Source organism: Ruditapes philippinarum, unplaced genomic scaffold (assembly GCF_026571515.1).
Source record: "Ruditapes philippinarum isolate M1 unplaced genomic scaffold, ASM2657151v2 ctg2358_1_1_1_1, whole genome shotgun sequence".
Lineage (NCBI taxonomy): Eukaryota > Metazoa > Mollusca > Bivalvia > Venerida > Veneridae > Ruditapes > Ruditapes philippinarum.
The window spans coordinates 1-23,683 of NW_026862490.1; the positions used below are offsets into that span (position 1 = coordinate 1).

The window sequence follows — 23,683 nt, forward strand, 5'->3', positions numbered from 1 at the left end:
AGAGCTAAGGGTAAAACTCAGCATATTTGAATGAGTCCAAACCAAAGTTTTGTCCGTCGTGAATCGTAGACTCGTATTCGAAATTGGTTTACTGTCAATGTCGCAAATAAAGGTGACGTTGTCATATTCAGTTGCTGTCACATTACGCTCAGATTTGTATCCATTCACGTAAAAATCCTTTATTGTCGGAGAGTCTGAAAATGAATCATTTTGTTATGAATTAACTTCATGGGAATTTTTCTTCAATCACTAAACGGAAAGAATAGAAGTTTAATAAGTATGTAGAATCTAATGTTTTGCGATAGATAAGATAGATAAACAACATTTCACTTATTGTGTTGAATAAATAGCTGTAAGACATTTTTTAGAACTACATGTATATGATATTATATGGTTCATGCAAAGTAGATAGTACATACATTCTACAGATAGATGCCACATTTTACTGTCTGTTCCTTTAACAGCTGATTTTCCAGTTGGCGTCATAATGTTGTAAACGCTGCAGTTGTAATTCATGTCGTCATTCCTTGAAATGTTACGTATTGTTAAATATTGACTTGACCAATTCCTATGCCATTCAGATGTCCATAAATAGAACGTTTCCTTTGGGTTTCCGTAAATAACTGAACATGAAAAGTTGAGATGATCTCCTTCTATTAAAGTCAGGTTTTTTAATGTGTTGATTGTAGGCGGATCTAAAAATTAATTTCATATCATTCATTTCATCACGACATTCATTTTTGGTGTGAATATTTTTTTCTTGAGGGGTAGGGATTGGGTCTTATCTTGGCTTATCTCCTACTTTTATGTAAGGTTTTCTATTGTGTTTGAAGGCGGATATACAAAGCGTTTCAAAATTTTATCTATTTTCAAATCAGACAATGTTATTCTTCAGTATTTTCTGTTGTTTTCTTTTTATTTTTCTAAAAAACCTTTTTTGTACAAACACACTATTCTAAAACGATTTCTATTTAAAGATACAAGTACTTGAATGTAATAATTGTAAACATACCATATCTGTAGAGAAAGATATTACCAAATAATTTGCTCATTTGTACATATTGACCTGTTGATTTGTGTTATTTTTCCTTGCAATACAGAATTTCTTAATTTTAATGGAAAGTTGCAACACTGTAGTATGTTTTCTTGTATATATTAACAACATTTCCAGGCTGAAGGTTTCTTCAAGCCAACAACGTGCACATTTCGAATGTCCAGTTGAACTAGTGAAGGAATACACAGGCAACTTCCCTATAATATTTCAGGCACGAGCGGGTACATCAGTAGAACTACCGATGTTTGTAAGCCAGCTAGATAACCGAGCTATCTTATATAAAAAATAGTAAACACTGAGCGGTAAGGGATAATTGCACTGAAACACGCGGTCACGGACGCCCCTCCTTCATTCCAAAAAAGCTGAGAGCTGGTTAAAACATGAAATTGCATGCCAATATTTCTAGTTTGTGTTAAAATTGTTGAACGTAAATTTTGATGAAGAATAATCCTTATAGTACAATACTTACAAAGAACATTGACTTCAACAGTGTTTCTACTAGAACCATTCTGTATTCCCTCTGTTGAATTCATTGTATTAGTAACAAAACATGTATAATTTCCTTGGTGAATCTTTTCCGTCTCCGTAATTTGCAATGTTCTTTTGTTAGTAGCTGGTATGTGTTTTGCTTCCCATTCATAAGTTGGAGGGGGCTTACTATTGCTATTACAATCCAACAACAGTTGTTCGTTTTGTATTATATATATTTTTCCTGACACATTTAATGAACCACACGTAAATATTGGTAGGGTAGGAGGATCTTCAAACAAAGACAAATGATAAGTTAGTTGATACTTAAACGATTTAATGTTATAATGCAAAAAGCTAAAAAAAAATAATCTTAACATTTGAAAAATAACCGGCAAATACACTTTTCATTTTTTTTTTTTTTGCTTACTATGTCTCTTAATTCAATGTGCATACATATTGTAAATTTGTACATGAATAACATGCATTTTTTAACGAAGAAGCTATCATCCTAATGTAATGTTTTATATAATTGCCGAATATTTTAATTAATAAAAAAGGGAAACAAGTGTACAGTTCAAACTTACATAATACTCTAACGTTTATAGACACAGAGTCATTTCTTTCCATTTGTATGGACTGACATGTACAAACTCTATCAGTGTCAGATATTGCCCGCCAAGTCAACGTATTTGTCACACTTTCTGCTGTAGATGAGCTGCGAAAACTAGTATAAATTTCATTATCAAAACATTTGGCCCATGCCAATAAAGGCTTTGGATTTCCTCCGGTGATGTTGCAAGTTAAAGTGCCTGTGCTATTTTCAATAACATAATAAATTCCATTTGAAAGAAACCCATTTATCATCAGTGTTAAATCAGGTGGATCTGAAACAAACATTGAAATTAAAATTTTGAAACATATGAATAGAAAATTGGCTTAAAACATATTTATTTAAACACAAAATGAAACAGACAACAAAATACTAAAATGAAAATCAAAGTGTCTAAGTTAATTTAGAGCCATGATGAAAAAAAATAAAGTTACGCTATATGTAGGTAAAATAGAGAAAAAAGGTACCACCATAGAAGGCCATAAGCGACAATATTGAAAATAGTGCATGCTCAGTTTTACTGAGTCTGTAAGACTTACATGTGACATTAAGTGATATTAAACTTGATGATATTTCTTTCTTTTGCACTTCCGACTTGATGACAATACAATAAAGTTTCCATCCGTTGTATGTTCTGCTAGGTTTGTAATTAAGAGCACTATCCGCAGAAGTCAAACCTATATTGTTAGTTTTATTTGTTTGCTCTCCAGTTAATTGCAAATGGCTGCGATCCTTTATTATCCATTGAATTTTGGGAATCGGCCGACTATAGGAAGTGTTGCAAGAAAACGTTGTGGTATTATTTTCAGAAATCTGTATGGTCTTCACAAAGGGCGTGATAGTCAATGCTTTAACTGGAACTATAGTTAAGTGAGACATCATTAGCTTTTTAATCATTCACTCTTAAAATATACATTAATTTTGTTAAAATATTGAAAACATTTTGATACGTCAAGTATTGATAAGTTTGTTCTTGTATTTGAGGTTTTCTTAATAGTTTTATTTTTTACTTAATTATACGAGGGATGATCAAAAATAAACCGGACTGGGACTGTCAATTAAAGAATCACTTATTGTTATATATCAAACTTAATCGGAAAACAATACCTATAAATTGATGCTATACCTAATCTGATAAACAGCTTTCCTTAAAAACCACGGTAACGCACATTCGGCGCAGTGCGTTAATTTGCGCTGACATCAGGCGCTATATGATGAGTATATTTTTTAATTGGGCACATTTAGATTTCAAAATAAGCCAAAACGTCATGAAATATATCTTTGACGTTGTCAGAAGAAATGACTTCATTTAAGTCATATCTGTATTTGCCGTAACGTGTAAAAGAAATACTCGCGTTAAAACTATGTCGTCGGAAAGTCTCGAAAATCGATGAATAAGAAAAAGGTTTGTCAAAAGTAAGGCGAAAACTGTTTAAAACGTAGAAAAAGATAATGGCAATCAAGGGAAAAGTCCCTGAAAGCCACAAAATAGTTTTTGATTAGCACAAACTATGGAACGCCTGGACTGTCTTATGTTAAGATTGAATGATATACCTGGTTAAATGTCTTTCTGTTGAGTCCGAGATACAAAATGCTGGGTTGAAATCCTAATGTGCTCAGTTATTGAAGTGCTATGTTGTGTGCTGGCTGTATTTTATTCAGTCAAGTCAATGTATTGTCGGGTGCATAAGTCGTTATGATCAGTTCTTAAAACAAACAGGCATGTGGAAACACAATTATGTTGAGTTAAAAAGATATGTTGTAGGGTGTTACAGTTATTATGTTCGGTTATAATAATATGCTGTTTGGTGCTCTTCTCATCATGTTCAACCATGAAAATAAACAGTTGAGTGGTACTATCATTTTGTTTGGTTGAGGCAGTGTATTATTGGGTGATACTTTTATTATTTTCAGTTGCAATGACATGCTGTTGGGTGCTTTATTCCTTCTGTTCAGTCGTGAAATAGAACTGTTAAATGGTACAATCATTATCTTAAATGGTACTATCATTATCTTGTGTGCTGATTATATCTTCTTCAGTCAAGTCAATGTGTTATTCGGTGCAAAGGTCGTTATGTTCAGTGGTTTTTTGGTACTATCATTCTGTTCAGTTCAGATGGTATACTGTTCGATGCAGAGGTCATTATGTTCAATAGTGAACACAAACTGTTGTGTGATACAACCATTATGTTGGGTTCATTCGGATATTTTCGGGCAACAAGATGGGAGAGGTCACGTCGAGGCTAATGGCCACTAAATTGCCAAAACAATTTTCTTCCCTGTAAATATTATCGGGGGGCTTAAGAACGTTATTTTCATAAATTGGACTTTTAAATACCCTATGGGTATTAATAGTTAATTCATGACTATACTATACTGTTACAGTCATAATGGGTACAGTATATAGAAAACTTAAAATAGGGGTAAGGGTAGCCTGTTAAAGTCACACATGACCACCGTAAATAAAACTTAAAATTTATCTGTTTGGTAACCTATAAGAGTCACAAATGGACACAGCAAACGAAATTTAAAATATAAAACATCATATTCAAGTAAGGGAACCCTATTTGAGTCACACATGGCCACAGTATATGGAGCATATAAGTAAGGGTAGCCTATTAAAGTCACATATGGCCACAGCATATACAACTTAAAATGTATTTGTTGGTAACCCATTTGAGTCACACATAACCACAATAAATGGAACATAATATTTAAGTAAGGGAAACCTATTTGAGTCACACATGGCCACAGTATATGGAACATTAAATATAAGTATATAGGTAGCGCAATAAAGTCACACATAGCCACATTATGAATAACATTCTATATAAGTAAGGGAAACCTAATTGAGTCACACTAGGCCAAAATATATGGAACATTATGTTTAAGTAAGGGAAACCTTTTTGAGTCACGCATAACTAAAGTATATGGAACATTATATATAAGTAAGGGTAGCCTCAAATACATTTCCCTGACTTAAACATTATGTCTAATATATTGTGGCCATATGTGACTCAATTAGGTTTGACTTACTTATATAGAATTTTCTTTATACTTTGGCCATGTTTGACTAAATTAGGCTACACTTACTTATATATAATGTTCCATTTACTGTGGTCATGTGTGTCTCAAATGGGGTTTCCATACTTATATTTAACGTTCTTTATACTGTGGCCATGTGTGACTCAAATAGGTAATTGTTTTGGCAATTTAGTGGTCATTAGCCTCGACGTGACCTATGGAAATTAGTTGTTCCCGCCCGCCATCTTGTTTGACGCGAAGAAATCCGAATGAACCCAACATAATGGGAGAGTTTCTAGATAATCCAGCAGAGTTATCTCTGCAGCGCCCCTGACAAATAAGAGGTATACTACTGTATGCTGGCTATCTCTGTGTATAGCTGGTTTACATTGAATTTCAATTGGATAATGCAGAGTAGAGTAATCAACTGATCTAATTAATAAGCTAAAGTTTATATTTTAAAGTAAACTGATTAACACTGCAGTCTTAGAAATGGTGAATTACTGTTGTGTTCCACTTTGTAATGGGTTTGGGGGGTTTCATTTTCCACAAGATATATTAAAGAATAAATGGAGAGTAGCAGTATAAAGAAGTAAAATGAAGCTATGGTCTCGCACATTTGCCATGCCAATAATGATCAAAATGTTAGTTCTGGCTTCCAAATTTTTATAAGCCGCTCTTTAACATTTTTGTTTTTCATCTGATGCGTCATCTGATCTGTTCATGTCATATCATAGTATATAAACGGGTTAGCTGAAGACCTTAAGCTGAATTCTAGATAAGTTCTAAATTCTTGATAAATTCTTAAGCTGACAAAATTGAAAAAGAAACCAATGTTTGGCAATTCCATTCAAAATTTGCTTGTTAAAACCTGGAAAGAATTTTCGTGCATGTCGGTGGTGCATACAGAAAATGTGTCAGGTATCAGTCGTTGCATAATCTTATCGATCAGTCAAGCTCATTTTTATTTTTCTCCATGATGCATATAATGATTTCATTGTCCTCCCGTGCATCAAAATTGTATCATCACAAAAATCGACTTGCATACATATTTAGTATCATTCAATGAATTACTGAATTCAAAATTTATAGGAATAGTACCATTTAAGGACATGAATAGTGACATGTCAGGTGTCCATACTCTCAGTGCCTGAAAGGGCGGATAAACCCTCAATAAGACTAGAATACATACATACACCTTAAGCTATCAAATTGTCATAACAATTAATAATGATAATCACCCACATTGATCATCAAGAACAAAATTACTATATGAAATATATTTTATATACCAGTAGTAATAGTAATTTTTTGGTTGCCTGTAGTCAGAGACAGGTGTGCATAGCATCAAAACTGATACATGTGGAACGGGTAATAGGATTTGCAAAGCAATTGAAAATTCTGAAATCAGAACTTCCTGCAGCTATAATTAAACAGGGGTCACATATTTTATACGTCTGTTTCATGATTCTAAATTGTTGACAAACTAGCTTGATTGTAGAAAATATTTAAGTGATTTGACATACTAGAATGGAATATCATGAATCATACAATACGTAGTTGATACTCATTAACAATAGGCAGATATATAATGTGAAGATTTTATTATTTCAGACACACATTATCATGATCATGTCACGTTTTAATGCACATACAAGTACATCTGGCCTTTATACATGTAATAAAGTATGTAAAACTGAGCTAATGGCCTGGTAGCAGGATGTGTTCTCCCTTAAAGTCTTAAATTTCTGTCATACATCTTCAATCTCTAAAATTTATATAACTAGATGCATTTTATTTACTAAAGAACAAATTTGAAGCAATAAACTCTATATGATTATATTTATTTGAAGCATCATAAATTTACAAATATACCAAAATAGATTATATCAAACATATTGTATAATTCACTGATAATTAGTTCTACGTAAATAAAATGTATATAATGGCATTTTATTTTAAAAGTTTTAACAGGAAAGTGTTGATTATTTCTCCAAGATCATTTTCATACTGTTATTCAGTCTGCATTGTCTACATTGTACAGTTGAAAAATAAAGCAGTTTATATGTTTAAGATTTAATGTAATATATTCAATTTGTTAAATATAATAACCTTAATATTAAATGATAAAATCTTCTTTTATTCCTGCTGCTGAAGCCCCTTTGGTAATTAATTATTTCTTTAATTTAACAAATGACCAGTCAAAATACTCTGAAACTTTCTATTAATCTCTGTGTTAACATCAAGTGGCCGTAGTTTGTATACCTCTTATTTACTACTTCCGCTTATCAGTAGAGTGTGGGAAACTCCCCCATTGTATGACCACTCAGCGCATTGTCAAATGACTTGTGCACCGAACAGTATATCATCTGAACTTAACATAATGACGGTATCACACCACAGTTTGTGTTCACTACTAAACATAATGACTTCTGCACCGAACAGAATATCATCTGAACTGAACATAATGACGGTATCACACCACAGTTTGTGTTCATTACTGAACATAATGACCTCTGCACCAAACAGGATATCATCTGAACTGAACATAATGACGGTATCACACCACAGTTTGTGTTCACTACTGACCATAATGACTTCTGCACCGAACAGAATATCATCTGAACTGAACATAATGACGGTATCACACCACAGTTTGTGTTCACTACTGAACATAATGACTTCTGCACCGAACAGAATATCATCTGAACTGAACATAATGACGGTATCACACAACAGTTTGTGTTCACTACTGAACATAATGACTTCTGCACCGAACAGTATATTATCTGAACTGAACATAATGACTTCTGCACCGAGCAGTATATCATCTGAACTGAACATAATGACCTCTGCACCGAACAGTATATCATCTTAACTGAACATAATGACTTCTGCACCGAACAGTATATCATCTTAACTGAACATAATGACCTCTGCACCGAACAGTACATCATCTGAACTGAACATAATGACTTCTGCACCGAACAGTATATCATCTTAACTGAACATAATAACGGTATCACACAACATTTTGTGTTCACTACTTAACAGAATGACTTCTGCACCGAACAGTATATCATCTGAACTGAACATAATGACCTCTGCACCGAACAGTATATCATCTTAACTGAACATAATGACTTCTGCACCGAACAGTATATCATCTGAACTGAACATAATGACCTCTGCACCGAACAGTACATCATCTGAACTGAACATAATGACTTCTGCACCGAACAGTATATCATCTTAACTGAACATAATAACGGTATCACACAACATTTTGTGTTCACTACTTAACAGAATGACTTCTGCACCGAACAGAATATCATCTGAACTGACCATAATGATAGTATCACACAACAGTCTGTGTTCACTACTGACATCACTGAACATAATGACCTCTGCACCGAACAGTACATCATCTGAACTGAACATAATGATAGTACTATTCAACAGTTCTATTTCACGACTGAACAGTCTGAATAAAGCACCCAACAGCATGTCATTTCAACTGAAAATGATAAAAGGATCACCCAATAATACACTGCCTCAGCCAAACGAAATGATAGTACCACTTAACAGTTTATTTTCATGGTTGAACATGATGAGAAGAGCTATTTTAAACGAGCATAACAACTGTCATACCCTACAACATATCTTTTTAACTCAACATAATTGTGTTACCACATGCCTGTTTGTTTTATAAACTGAACATAACGACTTATGCACCCGACAATACATTGACTTGACTGAATAAAATGTAATCAGCACACAACATTACACTTCAATAACTGAGCGCATTTGGATTTCCACCCAGTATATTGGGATTTTGACCCAGCATATTGTATCTCGGACTCAACAGAATCACATTTAACCATGTATATCAGTCATTCTACACATAAGACAGTCCAGGCGTTCCATAACAAACGATTAAGAAAGGGTAATATAGAAATGGAAAACAAGTAGGGGAGAAAGGTTAAAGAAGACATTTTTAAGGACGTTGGTGACGTCAATCGCCAAGACCTTGAAAAATGACAGTCGATTGACTGCGGACATTGTCAACGATGTTCGAAAGTAGCAACGAGACGGTGCAGACAACTATTACTAAGGATTTTATAATGTTAATTGTTAATGCATTAATTACATATTAATTTTATATTCTTGGTATAAAATTGTATCAATTATTATTTTACGTAATAGTCTAATGTAAAAATTGTGTCAAAAATTTAACAGTCAAAGTTCAAAATCGGCTATGCGTTTTATTTAAAATAATGGCAATTTTGTTGTAAGTTGTATTATTCTTTTATTTTCTCGTATGTGTGATACATTATAAGTCAGCAACATTATATTAATTTAAAGCTGCATGCCTCAAGATGAGCCAAAATATTTCAAGAAAATAACACTAAAAAAAATGTATTGAGGTTTTATGAAAAGTAAAGACTAAAGATAATTGTTTTTTTTTTTGTTATTTGCGATTGATGGCCAATTTTTCAGATTTTCACCATATTTCTACTGCGTTACTAACGCAGAGAGGGTTAATTTTGCATATTTTGACCTCTTTTTTGTAATTTACATTGGTTGTAAGTGCCGTTTTAAATGTGCATATTATTTTCTCTGTCAGCTTAAGAATTTTTTTCTTTTGAATACATTTTCAAAATTTTCATGAACATTAGCAGGAATCTGGAGGCGTGCTGCTTTAATACCTAGTGTTGTTTATTGCATGTGCGATTTATTGCATGAGCAATGAAGTTACAGAAGGAAAGAACGGAAGTTGCCGTCATTTCTGAAGCTCTTTATCATCATCCATTCTATTACAATACAATATGATACCGACTCGTACAAAGATATGTATATAGACAGTGGATGCCCCACCATCAACAACGAGTGTATCAAGTATTGGCCTAATTCATTAATGAGTAAGAAGCTGCTCCGCTAAAGACAATACGCTTCTGACGTCGTTTACGTCAATTTTAAAGTTACATGGTGCGCCGCATAGCTTAACATGTACATGCCAATAACAGGATAACGTTTTTATTTATTAATATTTCTTGTTGGTATTTTTTTGTAACATGTAGGGGATAGATTCCTATTTATGTTCCGTGTACTTTTATGTTAATGCATTGGACAGGTAAAGAATCATTTACAAAGTCCGGTTAATGTTTGATTATCCCTCGTAATTTTATTTGCATAAACATCATAACAAATATTTTAAATAAAAATTTAAAGTTTTAAAGGATACATATTGGCGTTGATCCTATTATCATTTGCAGCTGAAGTTAATTGTCAGATAAAAGTATAAATGTTTTGTAATAAAACACTGATATCAGTGATAGATCCAGTATTATCATTATCAAAAAGCAATGTGATGTTAGTTTTACGTCATTCGACAACAATGGTAAGAGTTTGAATTCAGTATTCTTTTATGTGTGTGCTTAATTGTTCATATAGAACCTTATATTTAATAAGTCATATCTACTCTACACCAATATAGCATTTCAGTTAAGGATTTTGATTATGTCAAGTTGTTTTACATGCTATTTTTATTAGGAAAATACCGATTTTATCTTATTAACCATTCGAGAGTAAGATATGTTATTTTTATACATACCTTTGACCAATAAAGATGCTGTTTGATTGCGTATTCCTGTAATATAAACGACTGCACAAAACCAGGTAGTATTGTGATCAGCACTTGATATATTAGATATTTGTAAAGAAACGGCAATTTCGTTTTTAGAATCTTTTTCACAAGTGCACGTGGTTCTGTCCTGTGTTGTTATGAGAGCACTACAGTCATGCGTTGCAAAATAGCAAATATTACTTCGATCTTTCCGTTGCCATCTCATTCTTAACCCTGTTCCACTGTGAGCACATTTGAAGGAAACGCTCCTTTCCTCAAAGCCATCAATAACTTTTGGAATGATCATGATATCAGTTGACACGGACACTAAATCATGAACAAGAAACATAAAATAATTAACACTATTTTTTCGAATAGAATATTGATTTATGGCCCGCATGTAATCGATCTATTCTTTATAAAACACAGATATGCTCAAGAAAGCAATATAAAACATCACAATGTATAGCTTGTGTTTTATATCAGCCAATTAGGTCTGTAGATCGTCTTTCGGTGTATTATAGCGTAGTCAATAAAGAAACAAGCTTTTACTTGAATAGAGTGAATAAACGGGAAGTTATGTATGCTGTAACTTTAAAAATAAATATTATATCAATCTTGATTTAAATTAAATGTTTTAAACGTTATGTTATGATATAAAGTTAAGATAAAAAAAATTTACGTTCCTTTATGCGTTAAATAAATAGGATCATTTCCCTTTCGGTATGCACACTTTGACAAAATGATCATTAATAAAGCAAATGAAGAGCAGAGGAGACTCAAATCAGTTTATAAAATAGGAGAATGCAAGTCGGGAACAATACAAGAATGTTGAATGCTATAAAAGGGAACATCCGTAAATAAGAACATACTGTAAGTTTTAAATTTTTGTTTGTTTGTTTTGTTGTTGTTTTTGTTCTGTTTTCTTTTTTCGGGGGGGGGGGATGTTATTATTGTTGTTTATTTATTTTTTGTTTTATTGGATATTTATTTATTTATTTTCATTAGAATCTTATGTTTTTTCATGTCTTTTTACTTTTTCTTTTGAATTAAGTCACACCTACACTGTAAAGATAATACGGCAACTTTCTTACTTAATTGGTTGAAAATGACCTTAGTAGAACCGCTGACTGTCTATGGGCTAGCTTTATAGCTTCCTCGTGCGAAATGATTTAATGATAGTTTTCGAACCCACGGCTGTGAAAGGCAAGTTACTTAAAGTCGGTGACCTTAAGTTGTTACTCGGCCATAGAGACAACTTTTGACATGTAATGGAAATTTATCTATCTTATAGCATCTAAACAAACATTTTTACAGTTGTATTTTCGGTTTCACATTGATTCAAACAGCACGTAAATCATAATAAAAAAAATTATTTATCCATTCAAATTCAATTTGTTGATAACCACAAATTGTATTTTGTTGTTGTATAATGTCACAAAGTAAACCATTTCGTAAATGCTCAGAAGTGTTTTCAGTACTTTGATTTTTACATAATGCGTAAATGTTCAGAAGTGCTCTCAGTAGTTTATTTTTTGTAGTATTCTATTTTCATGCCGAACCTCAGTTTTATACTGAATCCAATGTAAATTATTGTATCATCTTTTTGTAAAATTCAGAGTTATCGAGTGAAATTACTTATTTCAGTATTTTTATCTATTGCTTAAATTTCTTGATATCATTCCAAGCATTTTGACATATTTTTCATAAAATTCGGTCCAGTGATAAGAAAGTTAGATTTTTGTGATAAAGTGCAAATATATTTATGTTCAATAAATTTGATATTAAGGGCCTGTAAAGTTTGTTATACATTCGTTCTGGAATGCAAGAAAATCGTGAAAGTTATGTTTCACGCTTTCTGCTCAGGGTAACTATGCATATATATTGAAGGATTTTAAATCTTTTTTGGGACTCACATTTAGACGTGTAAAGACGCACAAAGTCCTTATGACCGACAAATTTATTCTTGTGGTGTAAATTTGTTTTAGCTTGCGCAAGGTAAATTTTTCTTTTCTTTTTGTTTTATTTAGTAAATTTTTGTTAATTCAGAAGTTTGTAATTCAGTTAAATTTTTCATTACAAATTCGTTTCATAGAAATATGATTCTGTATTTTGACAGTAATTTTTCGCTCTCTAATTTTTTGTCTTCTGTAGAGTTATGAGGTCAGGGTATCGCATTGTAACATGGCCAGCGATTGGCTGAAAAAAAGTGCAGGGAAAACCGTATGAGTCAATTTATACATGAGGTGATTGGATGGAAGTGGGGTATTTTTAAGTAAAAAAACTAATTTAAAAAGTAACACTACACTGTTTTCTGGAGAAAATGAAATATTTCATGAGTCTCTGTGATAATTTTGACTTCGATATTTGCATTCATAAAAAGTGTATGTCAGTCCTGTGATCAGCAGAAAATTTCAATGAAATGGGGGGTAATCCTCTCTGAAGTCATTTTGCAAAAAATTTGGTTGGCTACCCCTATATAACAAGAACATTTTCATGTGTCAGGCATTTCATTCTGCTAGAAAAATTAGCTCTTTAGCATGAAAACTCAATTTTAAGGTAGGATTAGGGACCATTTCTTATAATGTAAGTCTATGGAAATATCAATGTGAGTGTCTGACCATGACTCTAGTGTTTCATTAATTACTTGAATATTTGTAATCTGTTTATTATCACTGAAAGTTTTTGTTTGTATGGAAGGCCGTTAACGTCTTGAGTGCACGTTATTTTATCATGAATATGTTTCATTTATATTTACTAAGATAAGTTTTCATGTTCTTGTTTAATACAGTAAAAGTCATTTTTAATTAAGCTTGCTGCAGATGTTCTTTTCATATAATTCTTATTTCTTTAAGTAATTTTCAAATCACATCATCATCATTTTTTTTGTTGTACGAAATAATATGGATTCGATTCAAGGAAGGATTTCGTCGATCTTTAGGTGGCACCCGGTCTGGCTTTATGTTTTAAATCTTACAACGTGCTACGATATATAATCAACGTTGAATTAATTACACCAGTGTTTATGGCGTTCCATAAGGGACATTGTATTTTTAGAAGCTTTGTTTATAGGAATCCGACAAAGGTCCGGCTATTCCAAAGGGACATACTTTTACCCTTATATTTGTGTACCATGTATATTTACCATGTTTTATATTTTGTAGCTTCTACTCGGAGGATTCACCCTCAATTTTGTATCACGCATGTGTTCAACATAGCGACGATTGTGGATATTGTGACGAAGCGACGCAGTCTTAGATCTACACTCTGTAGACATTACAGAATCGATCTTCCTGCTTGGAATGAGCCACATCTGGAGATTGTGACGTAGAGACCCCACATCCACAGTCTTGGAGACAGTAAAGAATCGATCTGCTGCTTTGGATGGGTCACATCGCGAGATTCAGTGTATTTATTTTGAGTTAAGCCACCGGGACAAAGTGACAAAGTGCTACTCGACAAGACACGGAACTATTATTTATTTTGTTTTTTTTTCTCTTTTCATTCATTGCTTATCATTCACAGACGCTTGGGGTTATGTGCGTGGCTCCCCTTCTTGATCCGCACTTGTATACACCATGCCTATTTTTATCGTGCAAACCGTACGTCAAAATATTTTTGCATATTATTACGACTCGGTCACATGTCTTGAACATAAAACATGTTTTCCGCTATTTTAACCACGTTTAAAAAAGTCCCTAGAATATCATAATTTCATGAAGATAACAACGTACGCTTTCCTTTGATGTGAGATGACTGGAATGAGTTTCGGCACTGTTTTGCGCTTTCATTTTCATGCCGAGAACCAAAACCCCGCAGCGGTTACTTCCCCTAATCAGTACAGAAACCAAATCAATAAGACTGACGGAAAGGGCCGAGTAGTTGCGATTGAATTTCTTTTTCCCAGCGATTTTCCCGCTGTAATTTACGGGAAACATTCCAGTGGTCATGAATTCGTAAAGAAGCATGTGACTCAGTTATGAAAATATAATTAAATGTGCAAAGCTTGGAAGAAAGGTACGATCTGATAATAACATGCAGTTATTTATTAAAGGAATATATGCATCGACTGATTTACACCAGAAATAAATGGCATGCGATAACATAAATACCTGAAATATATGTAGGTCAGTTGTGTTTACATTTCGAAGCTTGGTATCTTCAGGAAATTGAAGCGTTGGAAAAAAATTGACTTTTTTAAAACGTTATGAAATTCTATTCAAACTTGTTCATGTGTTAGACACTTAACTGTCTCATACTAATATAAGCACAAATTTAAAAACTTATTCTTGTAATAAACAATACTTTTAGTTTTTAATATTCAGGTGCGGAGAAGGGCGGGGTCCATACTCCAAGTGTCTGTGTTATCATTTAATTTAATTTTTAAAATGAAAATTTGTACCGAGTTGTGCTTTGTTTTGAATGGTAGTTGTGATCAGCCTGTGTCACCGTAGTCCATATTGTGACAATAAACCAGCAGACGAAAATCTAAGCTTTGGTCATGCAAACTTTTGATGGTCGGTGATAGTATTGAGTTTGCAGACGAAACTACAAAAGGTCGGTTACATTTCAACTTCATGCATATCCGAATTCATCTTTGAATTTACAATTTGAAATTGAAAACATGAAGTTGAAATCGTGAATTCACGAAGTTGTTATCTTTGATTCATGAACTTGAATTTGTGAATCCATGAAGATGAACCCGATAATTCATGAAAATAAATGTTAAACCCCGGTCTTTCGTACAAAGCACATTGTACATTATGTGTAAACTAGACCAGGAAAAAAATATAAACATGTAAGTTACGCACAAAATGATTTGTTATTTAAAATGTTCAGTATAATATCGCAGGTGAATCTCAGAATAGGTTTCAAAACATTTTAATAATTGGAATTGTTAAAAAGAAAACGAAATATGAGGTACCTAAATGAGCTAAATAAAATATATATGTTTATCAATCATGAGGAAAAGTATTATATATTAGTTGCTTTCAGTATTTTCAAAACAGTCATATTGAAGTGTGTCGCCTAAATTGTACCTAGAACTGACACTGAAGGTGCTTAGTCACCTCGTTCAATCAGCCTTGTGACTAAGGTAACTATTATGAGGTTGAATGTTAATACATCACATTTATTAAGATATGTTCGAACTACGTAATTACGCAAAGTATTATTTTTCATGAACACCGACTGTTCCTCAGTATTGTTAGATTTAAAATATCATTTAGATATTCGCCGGGTAAAATATAAAGGGAACAAACTCCTGCAGTATGTTAATTACAGTTACTGTAATGATTCTGAAGCAGAATTTTTAGCGATGGATAGAATGCTTCTGCAATGCGAACATTTAGCCATCTTTGACACAGACTTACAGAGATACAGCAGTTAATGAAAAGCAGATAATTCATTTTGTGATCATCTGGATAATGGTGTTACGCTACACTCTTGTATTCGGTGCACTGAATGTAACGTAACCGTCATACGATACGAATACGCTGTTTGCCTTCTCAAATCAGTATATTTATAGTGTATTTCTGAAGAAAAAACACGAATTTCTTTTTGTGTATGATACAAATCACAATTGTTCAATCATAAGAGAAAATATGTATTTAGAGAAATATCACTTGAAAGATTGAATAACTTTAGACTGGTATTGTGTAAAGGGAATGTTCATAAAAAGTGAATTTTTATGATATATTAACGTTTTTACGACTTCCCCGAAAGTAGTCCCGGAAATCTAGCATAATTGATAAATTCAATTAAAACTCCCTCTATGAAAATATTTCTGTTATTAAGGTAAAGGAGTATTAAACATTAGTAAAAACTGTCGTCAAAAACAACAAATATGTATCGTAGCAGTTGCGGAACATGTGACATTTACATTTATAATCAGACGGTGATTTTGAATACCCCATAGACTTGCGTTTCCTTTACCAATTTGTATAAATATATAAATATAATATGAACTGAATGGAGGACATTGAAAATGAAATATTTGCTAATTATCGGGTACGTGTTTGTCGAACTCCATAAGATATGTTTGCAGGCTTAAGAGATCATACAGTAGAGTGAACTACTCTATTTACATGGAAAACACAGGCTCTGAAAAAAACGCACTTATGTTACAAATAAATCAAACCAACATTAAAAGGACGTATTAATAAACAAAACACAAACGATAAAATATAAACCCTTTCTAAAGCGCAAGAACACATTTAAAATGGGACGTTTCGAACAATATCAATACAATATCCCGTTAGCTTAAAAACTTGAGGCCGTGCTATTTTACCAAATTGAATGTGATTAAATGATACCTAAATAGACATGAATATTATATTGATGTACATATAAATATATCCACATCAAATAAAACAAATAATCAACAATGCCAGTCTATAATGCGCCAGTTTCACCATATTTACATCGAAGTATATCTTCATACGCACATGTGAAAACAATTTTTCAAAGAAGGTTTTAGTTTATTAAAGAGAATTATCATGGCGGATATTTGAAGTTGAAATGATTGAATCGAAAGTCGAAAATCAATGATAGATATATTGTAATAGCGGCACACCAAAGAAATAGAAAACCATATCAAATCCGCGGGCCAATATATTCTACGATCATCATTTACCTCTCTCGGACAAGGGCTATTTTTAAATCAGTGAGGAATCCTTATTTCTTGTTTTTTACAGCCCTCCTCCTTGAGAAAAATATCAATCTGCTTTTAGTATTACAATAAAGTAAATCTTCAATTATAATAATTACCGCTAAAACAATCGCTTGCGAGTGAGTTAAACGCAAAAAAAAAATGCCGATTTTGGACTTGAAATTGATAACAAGTTCAATAAAGATCAACATTGAGTAATTGAAACTTTTTTGACAAGGCGATACACACAATATCTTATTTCCGATCTAAGCCCTGCGTTAAATCCTTATTAATTTTATACCAAAAATACGATTTCTCACCCCAACTCATAAATTGCTGACTTTTAACACCGATATCACGCTTTACATATAACATATGAGCAAATCCTCTTGAAACTTTGAAAAATAATCATGTTAGCTTGCGAAAACTAAATAGTGTATGGTGTGTACACAGTAGTTTAGGAACGAAAATATCATTGATTGTGTTCCCTTACTGTACGGTTGCTTGCTAACTCATTGTACGGTTGCTTTTGGAAACTAAATTTTAACAGTGTACGGTTGCTTGAGAGCCAACTATTGTGTAATTTCTTTATATTTTATTTATTGTAGCTATTGTACATGAATTTCGGATCTAAAATTACATATAAACGGCGTTTTCATCTGTCAATGCTAAACACTGTACATACAGCTTATTGATGCAATGTTTTGCATAAAAAAACTGTTCACATTTGTTTATGGAATGTCTTATTTGCATGAATTGAAACTGCGTGTGGTTTTTTGGGTTTTTGTTATTGCTTTTTTGACTGCTGACAGTGTTTACATAATGTGCTTTGAAAACGTCGTCTGTAAATGAACCCCGTCAGTGTCAAGCCGTTGGCTCTGCCAGTAAAGATTTAACACTCTCTTCTAAGTACTGGTTGGAGAGGAACAATTGAAGAGTGTTTTAATGAACCTATTGCTTCTATTACAATCGAACTAAAATAAATTCGTATATACTGACGAAATAATCTGCAAAAATTTGAACGATAATCTGTGTATATTTTGTTATTTTTATTTTTGACATTTATAATTCGTCAAAGATGGTTTATTCCTAACGTAAATAAATGCAACTGTCATTTATGAAATAAAACTGTGTCTAATTGAATCCTAAATAACAATGTCAGTGTGTTGATACAAGTAATTCGTCTGTTTAAAATGATTGATTGGTTGATTGATTGATTGATTGATTGATTGATGTCTCATTAATGTACCCACTCTCTGTAACAGTTGCTTACATTTGTATTCAAGAACCAGTTGAACCGGGTGATGGTCCCCGAATAGGTTTTGGGCACAGAAAAGTATACCTCTTGTAGTTTCAAAGTTATGCCCCGGACAAAGTTCAAAGTGCAATAATTCCAAACTTAGGCAAGACAAAGTTAAAAGTTTTAAAATGAACAACATGGCAATAACTCCATAATTAAACACGGCATAGTTATGATCTTTTTGCACTGCACTTTTACTCAAGGAGATCTATCTACTTACAAAGTTTCATGTTGATATGTCTTATAGTTTTAGAGTTATGTCCCGGACTGAGTTCAAAGTGTAAAAAAGAACAAAGGGCAATCACTCCAAAATTAGGCAAGACAAAGTTATGGTTCTTAATTATGCAATGCACTTCTACTAAATGAGATCTATATACCTACAAAGTTTCATGTTGATATCTCTTTTAATGTTTTAGTTATGTCCCGGACATAAATCAAAGTGTAAAAATGAGCAATTGGCAATAACTTAAATAAATAAGCAAGACAGAGTTATGGTTCTTGTGCACTGCACTTTTTCTCAATTAGATCTATCTACCTACAACGTTTCATGTTGATACATCTTAATGTTTCAAAGTTATGTTCCTTCGTGGAGCATAAAATGCAAATAAGTACTTCTAATCTAAGTTGATGACTTAGGTTACGTATAACATTAGACTGTATAAATTATACATTATTTGTCTACATGCAAACATTAAAATAAGCAGTTTAGACTATTAACGTCAATGGCAACTCAATAAAAGCAAACACCTTCTTGATATAATTCTGCTAGTAGACCATACCATGTATGTTTATTGAATTTACATATACAACTGCTTAATGTTGATAAAACTGTTTTGCACTGATTCAGAGGAAAAGAAAACATTCAACATTTTTTTTTTCCGATTACTTACCAGAAAATTTGTTGTAATGATTTGAACATGTACATTTTGTACAGGTTCCTAAAACTATATGGCACACGTTTTCTAAAATATAACTATTTCAAAGGATCTTGGCTTGTTTTTGAGAACTATCTTTAACAGGCAATTATATTTATTTAATAATAATTTTAATAAAAAAGATAATAAATGATTGTTGACAAAATAATGATTGCTAACAAGTCGGCATTCGAACAATTCTAGTAATCAGAAATGCAAACGATATTTCAATCAACCGTACAGTGACCTTGCAAGTAACCAGGAGACTGGATTTTCAGATTATGCAAGCAACCGTATAGTGAGAAAACCTTAACGGTGGCATTTTCAGTGTAAATATTTCCTTAACAAAGGTGTTCTCTTCAAATATTTCCTCATTTTCTTGTACTAAGATAGTTATTCTTCTAAAAAGTCAAGATGTTTTACACGAGTATAAGATATAAAACAACGACGTAATTGTTGCTTAAAGTAGAAAAAAAGACATTTTTGAAAATCTAAGTTGGAGATCGGCATTTTTTTAAGAATAAAGCTGTTGCCATAAAAAATATACCCCGAAAAAATCAATTTGATGTAAAACCCACTTATGAATATAAACAATTATACAAAGATCTATCTTAACTGAACTGTTTTACTTGTGTTTCAGACTAAATCTACGTTGTAAGTGTATAACTCGCTCGCAAATGGTTAAAACATGTGTTGCCTTAAAAAATATACCCCGTAAAAATCAATTTGATGTAAAACCCACTCATGAAAATAAAAGTTTCTACTTTACTGAATTGTTTTACCTGTGTTTCAGACTAAATCCACGTTTTAAGTGTATTACTCGCTTGCACGTAGCAATGAAGGGCTTCGTAAAAGCCAATCACAAGTCAAGACAGCCATCCCATCTGTCTTATCTTACCTGATTAAATATGTACTAGTAATGATTAATGAAAAATGTTGACCAAAACTGCTTCTGTTTTTATTTAAAATTGGCTGTCCATTTTCAAAATACGTGAAAGTTTATGTTTTAAGAATATGTAAAAAGCTTGTTTATCTTATTTTCCCTCAAGGGTCAGCTTCCGAGACTTATTAGACGAATGTTATATTTACATTTTTACTCCAATTTCCAGATCCAATGTTTTGTAAAATATCTTACGTTTAATTTTGTAGTTCGATATTAATATAATTTTATTCATGTCTTCAAGCCGCTCGATAACTGCCACCGCATTCAGAGGCATATCAATATCCAGTTGCACCCAGTTAATGGTATAAAATCTTTTATTGAATGTTCAGAAGTGTACAAAACATGGAAACGTAAATTTGTCTGTTTTTATCAAAATGGTAGTATTTATACCCTTGGAAAAGAACATGATACTTAATTTAGCCGTGCTTAACAATAGTGGACCGTACCATTCCGTACTGTTTTGTGTTGCAACGAAATAACCCGTATAGGACCGTGCTAACCCCTGCCTCTCAGAAGTACAAATTATTACGGCTGTGGCTTTCCGTGACAAAGCCGTATTAATCTGTATTAAAACAGTACCCTATACGTAGGGTAACCGTACAAATACGAAGTTCTCAATATTAAAATGTGGAAACCCTTGACAAGTTTGGGCCTACAAATCAGAACGAACTAGTACGGTGTACGTACGGACCAGTGCGTATCAGTACGGTTTAAAGCGGACTAATAGGGATACGCTACGGTTGTTTTTTCCGTAGCAAATATTGTGCATGTTTAAAAATTGTCAAGGATCGCTACGGATATACAATGACTACTACGATTGATTACGGTTATAGAACGAATGCTACTGACCCGTAAGGGTAGCAACGGACGATGTCGGAATTAATTCGTGGCTCTTCTTCCATGATTATGTGACCGGGATATAACCAATATAGCTGCAGGTTAACGTTTATGACTAATTTATATCAACGTCAGGTTATATTGTAGTAAGAACTATGCTCTGACATGAAACACCTTTATGAAAATGATAATTAATCAGTTTAGCTTACGCCTGCATGCTAGTTTATTGGTTTTGTTACTTTTATTTGACGCAATCCATCAATTTTGGATGACTGTGTTATATTAGAAAAAGAAGAAAAATACTGTATACTAAACGTGTTTTTATTCTTACGGATACCAAAGAATTTTGTTTCAGTGTCGGACTCGGCTATTACGCTTTTTGTGACTGTTTTTTTTTTTGACAGGCAGAAAGTTCTATACACCTGTTAACAATACAAGAAAAAACAATCTTAATGCGCTAACAAACCGTAACATATAGCTAAATATAGACTTCAGAATTCAAAATAATCAAACATGGAAACAGACAACGATATAAGGTATTGTTTATTGTGATACGAGGGGTGTTCACATATTAATGCAACTAGGCCAATATCTCGCTTCTTACCACGTTCTGTTCGAACTACGACATGTATGACATAGACGTCAACTCTCAACAAATATTATACGTGTGTAAATCAGTTCAGTCTAGTCTATGCCCATAATTCGATTAACGCTATCTTCTCGTGTATATCCAAGCTAAAAAATGTTTGGGAGAATGTCTCCTTTCATTGACAGAATAGTTTTATATCAAGAACCGCTGTACGGGCGAACGACATATTTAATGAAATATGTCGTGTTAATGGGAACAATGAACTTCCTTTCTCATATGTCAGGCGGTTGGGTAAGAAATTTAAAAGTAGTATGGATTTTGTAAAAGATGCACATCATGCAAACCGTCCAAAATATGCAACTTTGCACAATACGGTTGAAAAAGTTAAGGTTTTGATTGCTACTGATGGAAGATTTGCAAATGCATTGGCTTCTTTGTAGGGGCCGCTCATACAATTATCGGACGTGATTTAAAAACGAGAAAGATTAGTGCAACAAATAAACCACATCTCTTTTAAAAAAGAACAAATACTTGCTCGGACTTGAATCTCCAAACAAGTGTTGAAACAGTTCCCTTAAAAGTTAATACAACACAGTTCCCTTGATTCAACACTTAATCATTCCAAAATATCAGCACTGGCGATGAGAGTTGAGGTCTTTTTTATGAGTCCAAGCGAAAGATACATAACAAAATTTGGGCAAACAAAGGAAGTCAAAGACGTTGCAAAGCAAAATGCACCATGAGCGTCAAAAGGGTCATTGTGTAATTTTCTTTATCAATAAAGATCCTGCTATCAAATTGCCGTACCAAAAAGTAAATCTGTAAATACCAAGTTTTACAAAATCAAAGTCCTTCATAAATTAAAGAATTATGCCAGCAACTGATGTCCGTGGTATGAATCAGGCTGCTGTATGACAATGCTTCGTCAAACAAAACAGCCATGGTACGAGAATATCTGAAACAGGAAAAAGGTTGTCGAACTTTCACACTCTCCTTATTCGCCAGATCCTGCCTCTGGTGACTTTTTCCTATGTCCGAGTCTCAAAAAAACTTGCACGAAGAAAATATAAAACTCGAAAAAACTTGGTTCAGCTTTGTTCCAGTGTCTGAACAGTATACCTCGAAAAGATTATGAAAATGCATTTAAACATTGGGTTAAAAGACTAAAACTTTATATATAACATGGTGGTGAGTATTTGAACACTTCTAATATAAGTCCATTATATGTCAGTAGCAGCTGTACTACACACAAAATTAGCTTATTAAAACACTATCTAATTGTGCATAAAAAGAATGATTGTATAATTCTCGTACTTACCTTGAATGAAACACAGAGCAAATATACTTAAATGGAATTTCAAGTTCTGCATTTCCAAAAGTAAGCCTATCACTACATGGATATATTAAGTAACCTGAAAAGAGGTATTCAGAATTATAGTTTTACATTGTTACATGGTATCATGACACTGTTTCAATGAGCATGAAAGTAGTGCTGTTCAATTTATTTATCGTTTATCAATCATTCATCATATTTTTAGTACAGAAAAATTTCCATCTTACAAACTATGACTATCAAAGAACAACACTGGACAGCTTTGGTGCCATATTTCTGTTATCAATAACCATAAGAAAGATATATAATTTGTCATTTCTAATGCACAAATAC

The 23,683-nt window shown here is 32.8% G+C and overlaps 1 protein-coding gene across 1 annotated transcript; it reads right to left on the reverse strand.

The window, feature by feature from the left end:
• Window positions 1-92: 92 nt before the first annotated feature.
• Window positions 93-23,438, reverse strand: LOC132719270 (hemicentin-1-like; the record flags this gene model as incomplete). The annotated part of the gene is made up of 6 exons (XM_060703029.1): window positions 23,336-23,438; window positions 10,774-11,112; window positions 2,675-2,995; window positions 2,110-2,409; window positions 1,524-1,814; window positions 93-194 (listed from the first exon to the last, which is right to left on the reverse strand). Coding segments are annotated over exons 1-6 (1,405 nt in total), but the record flags the coding sequence as incomplete, so codon positions are not given.
• Between the last annotated feature and the right edge of the window lie 245 nt (window positions 23,439-23,683).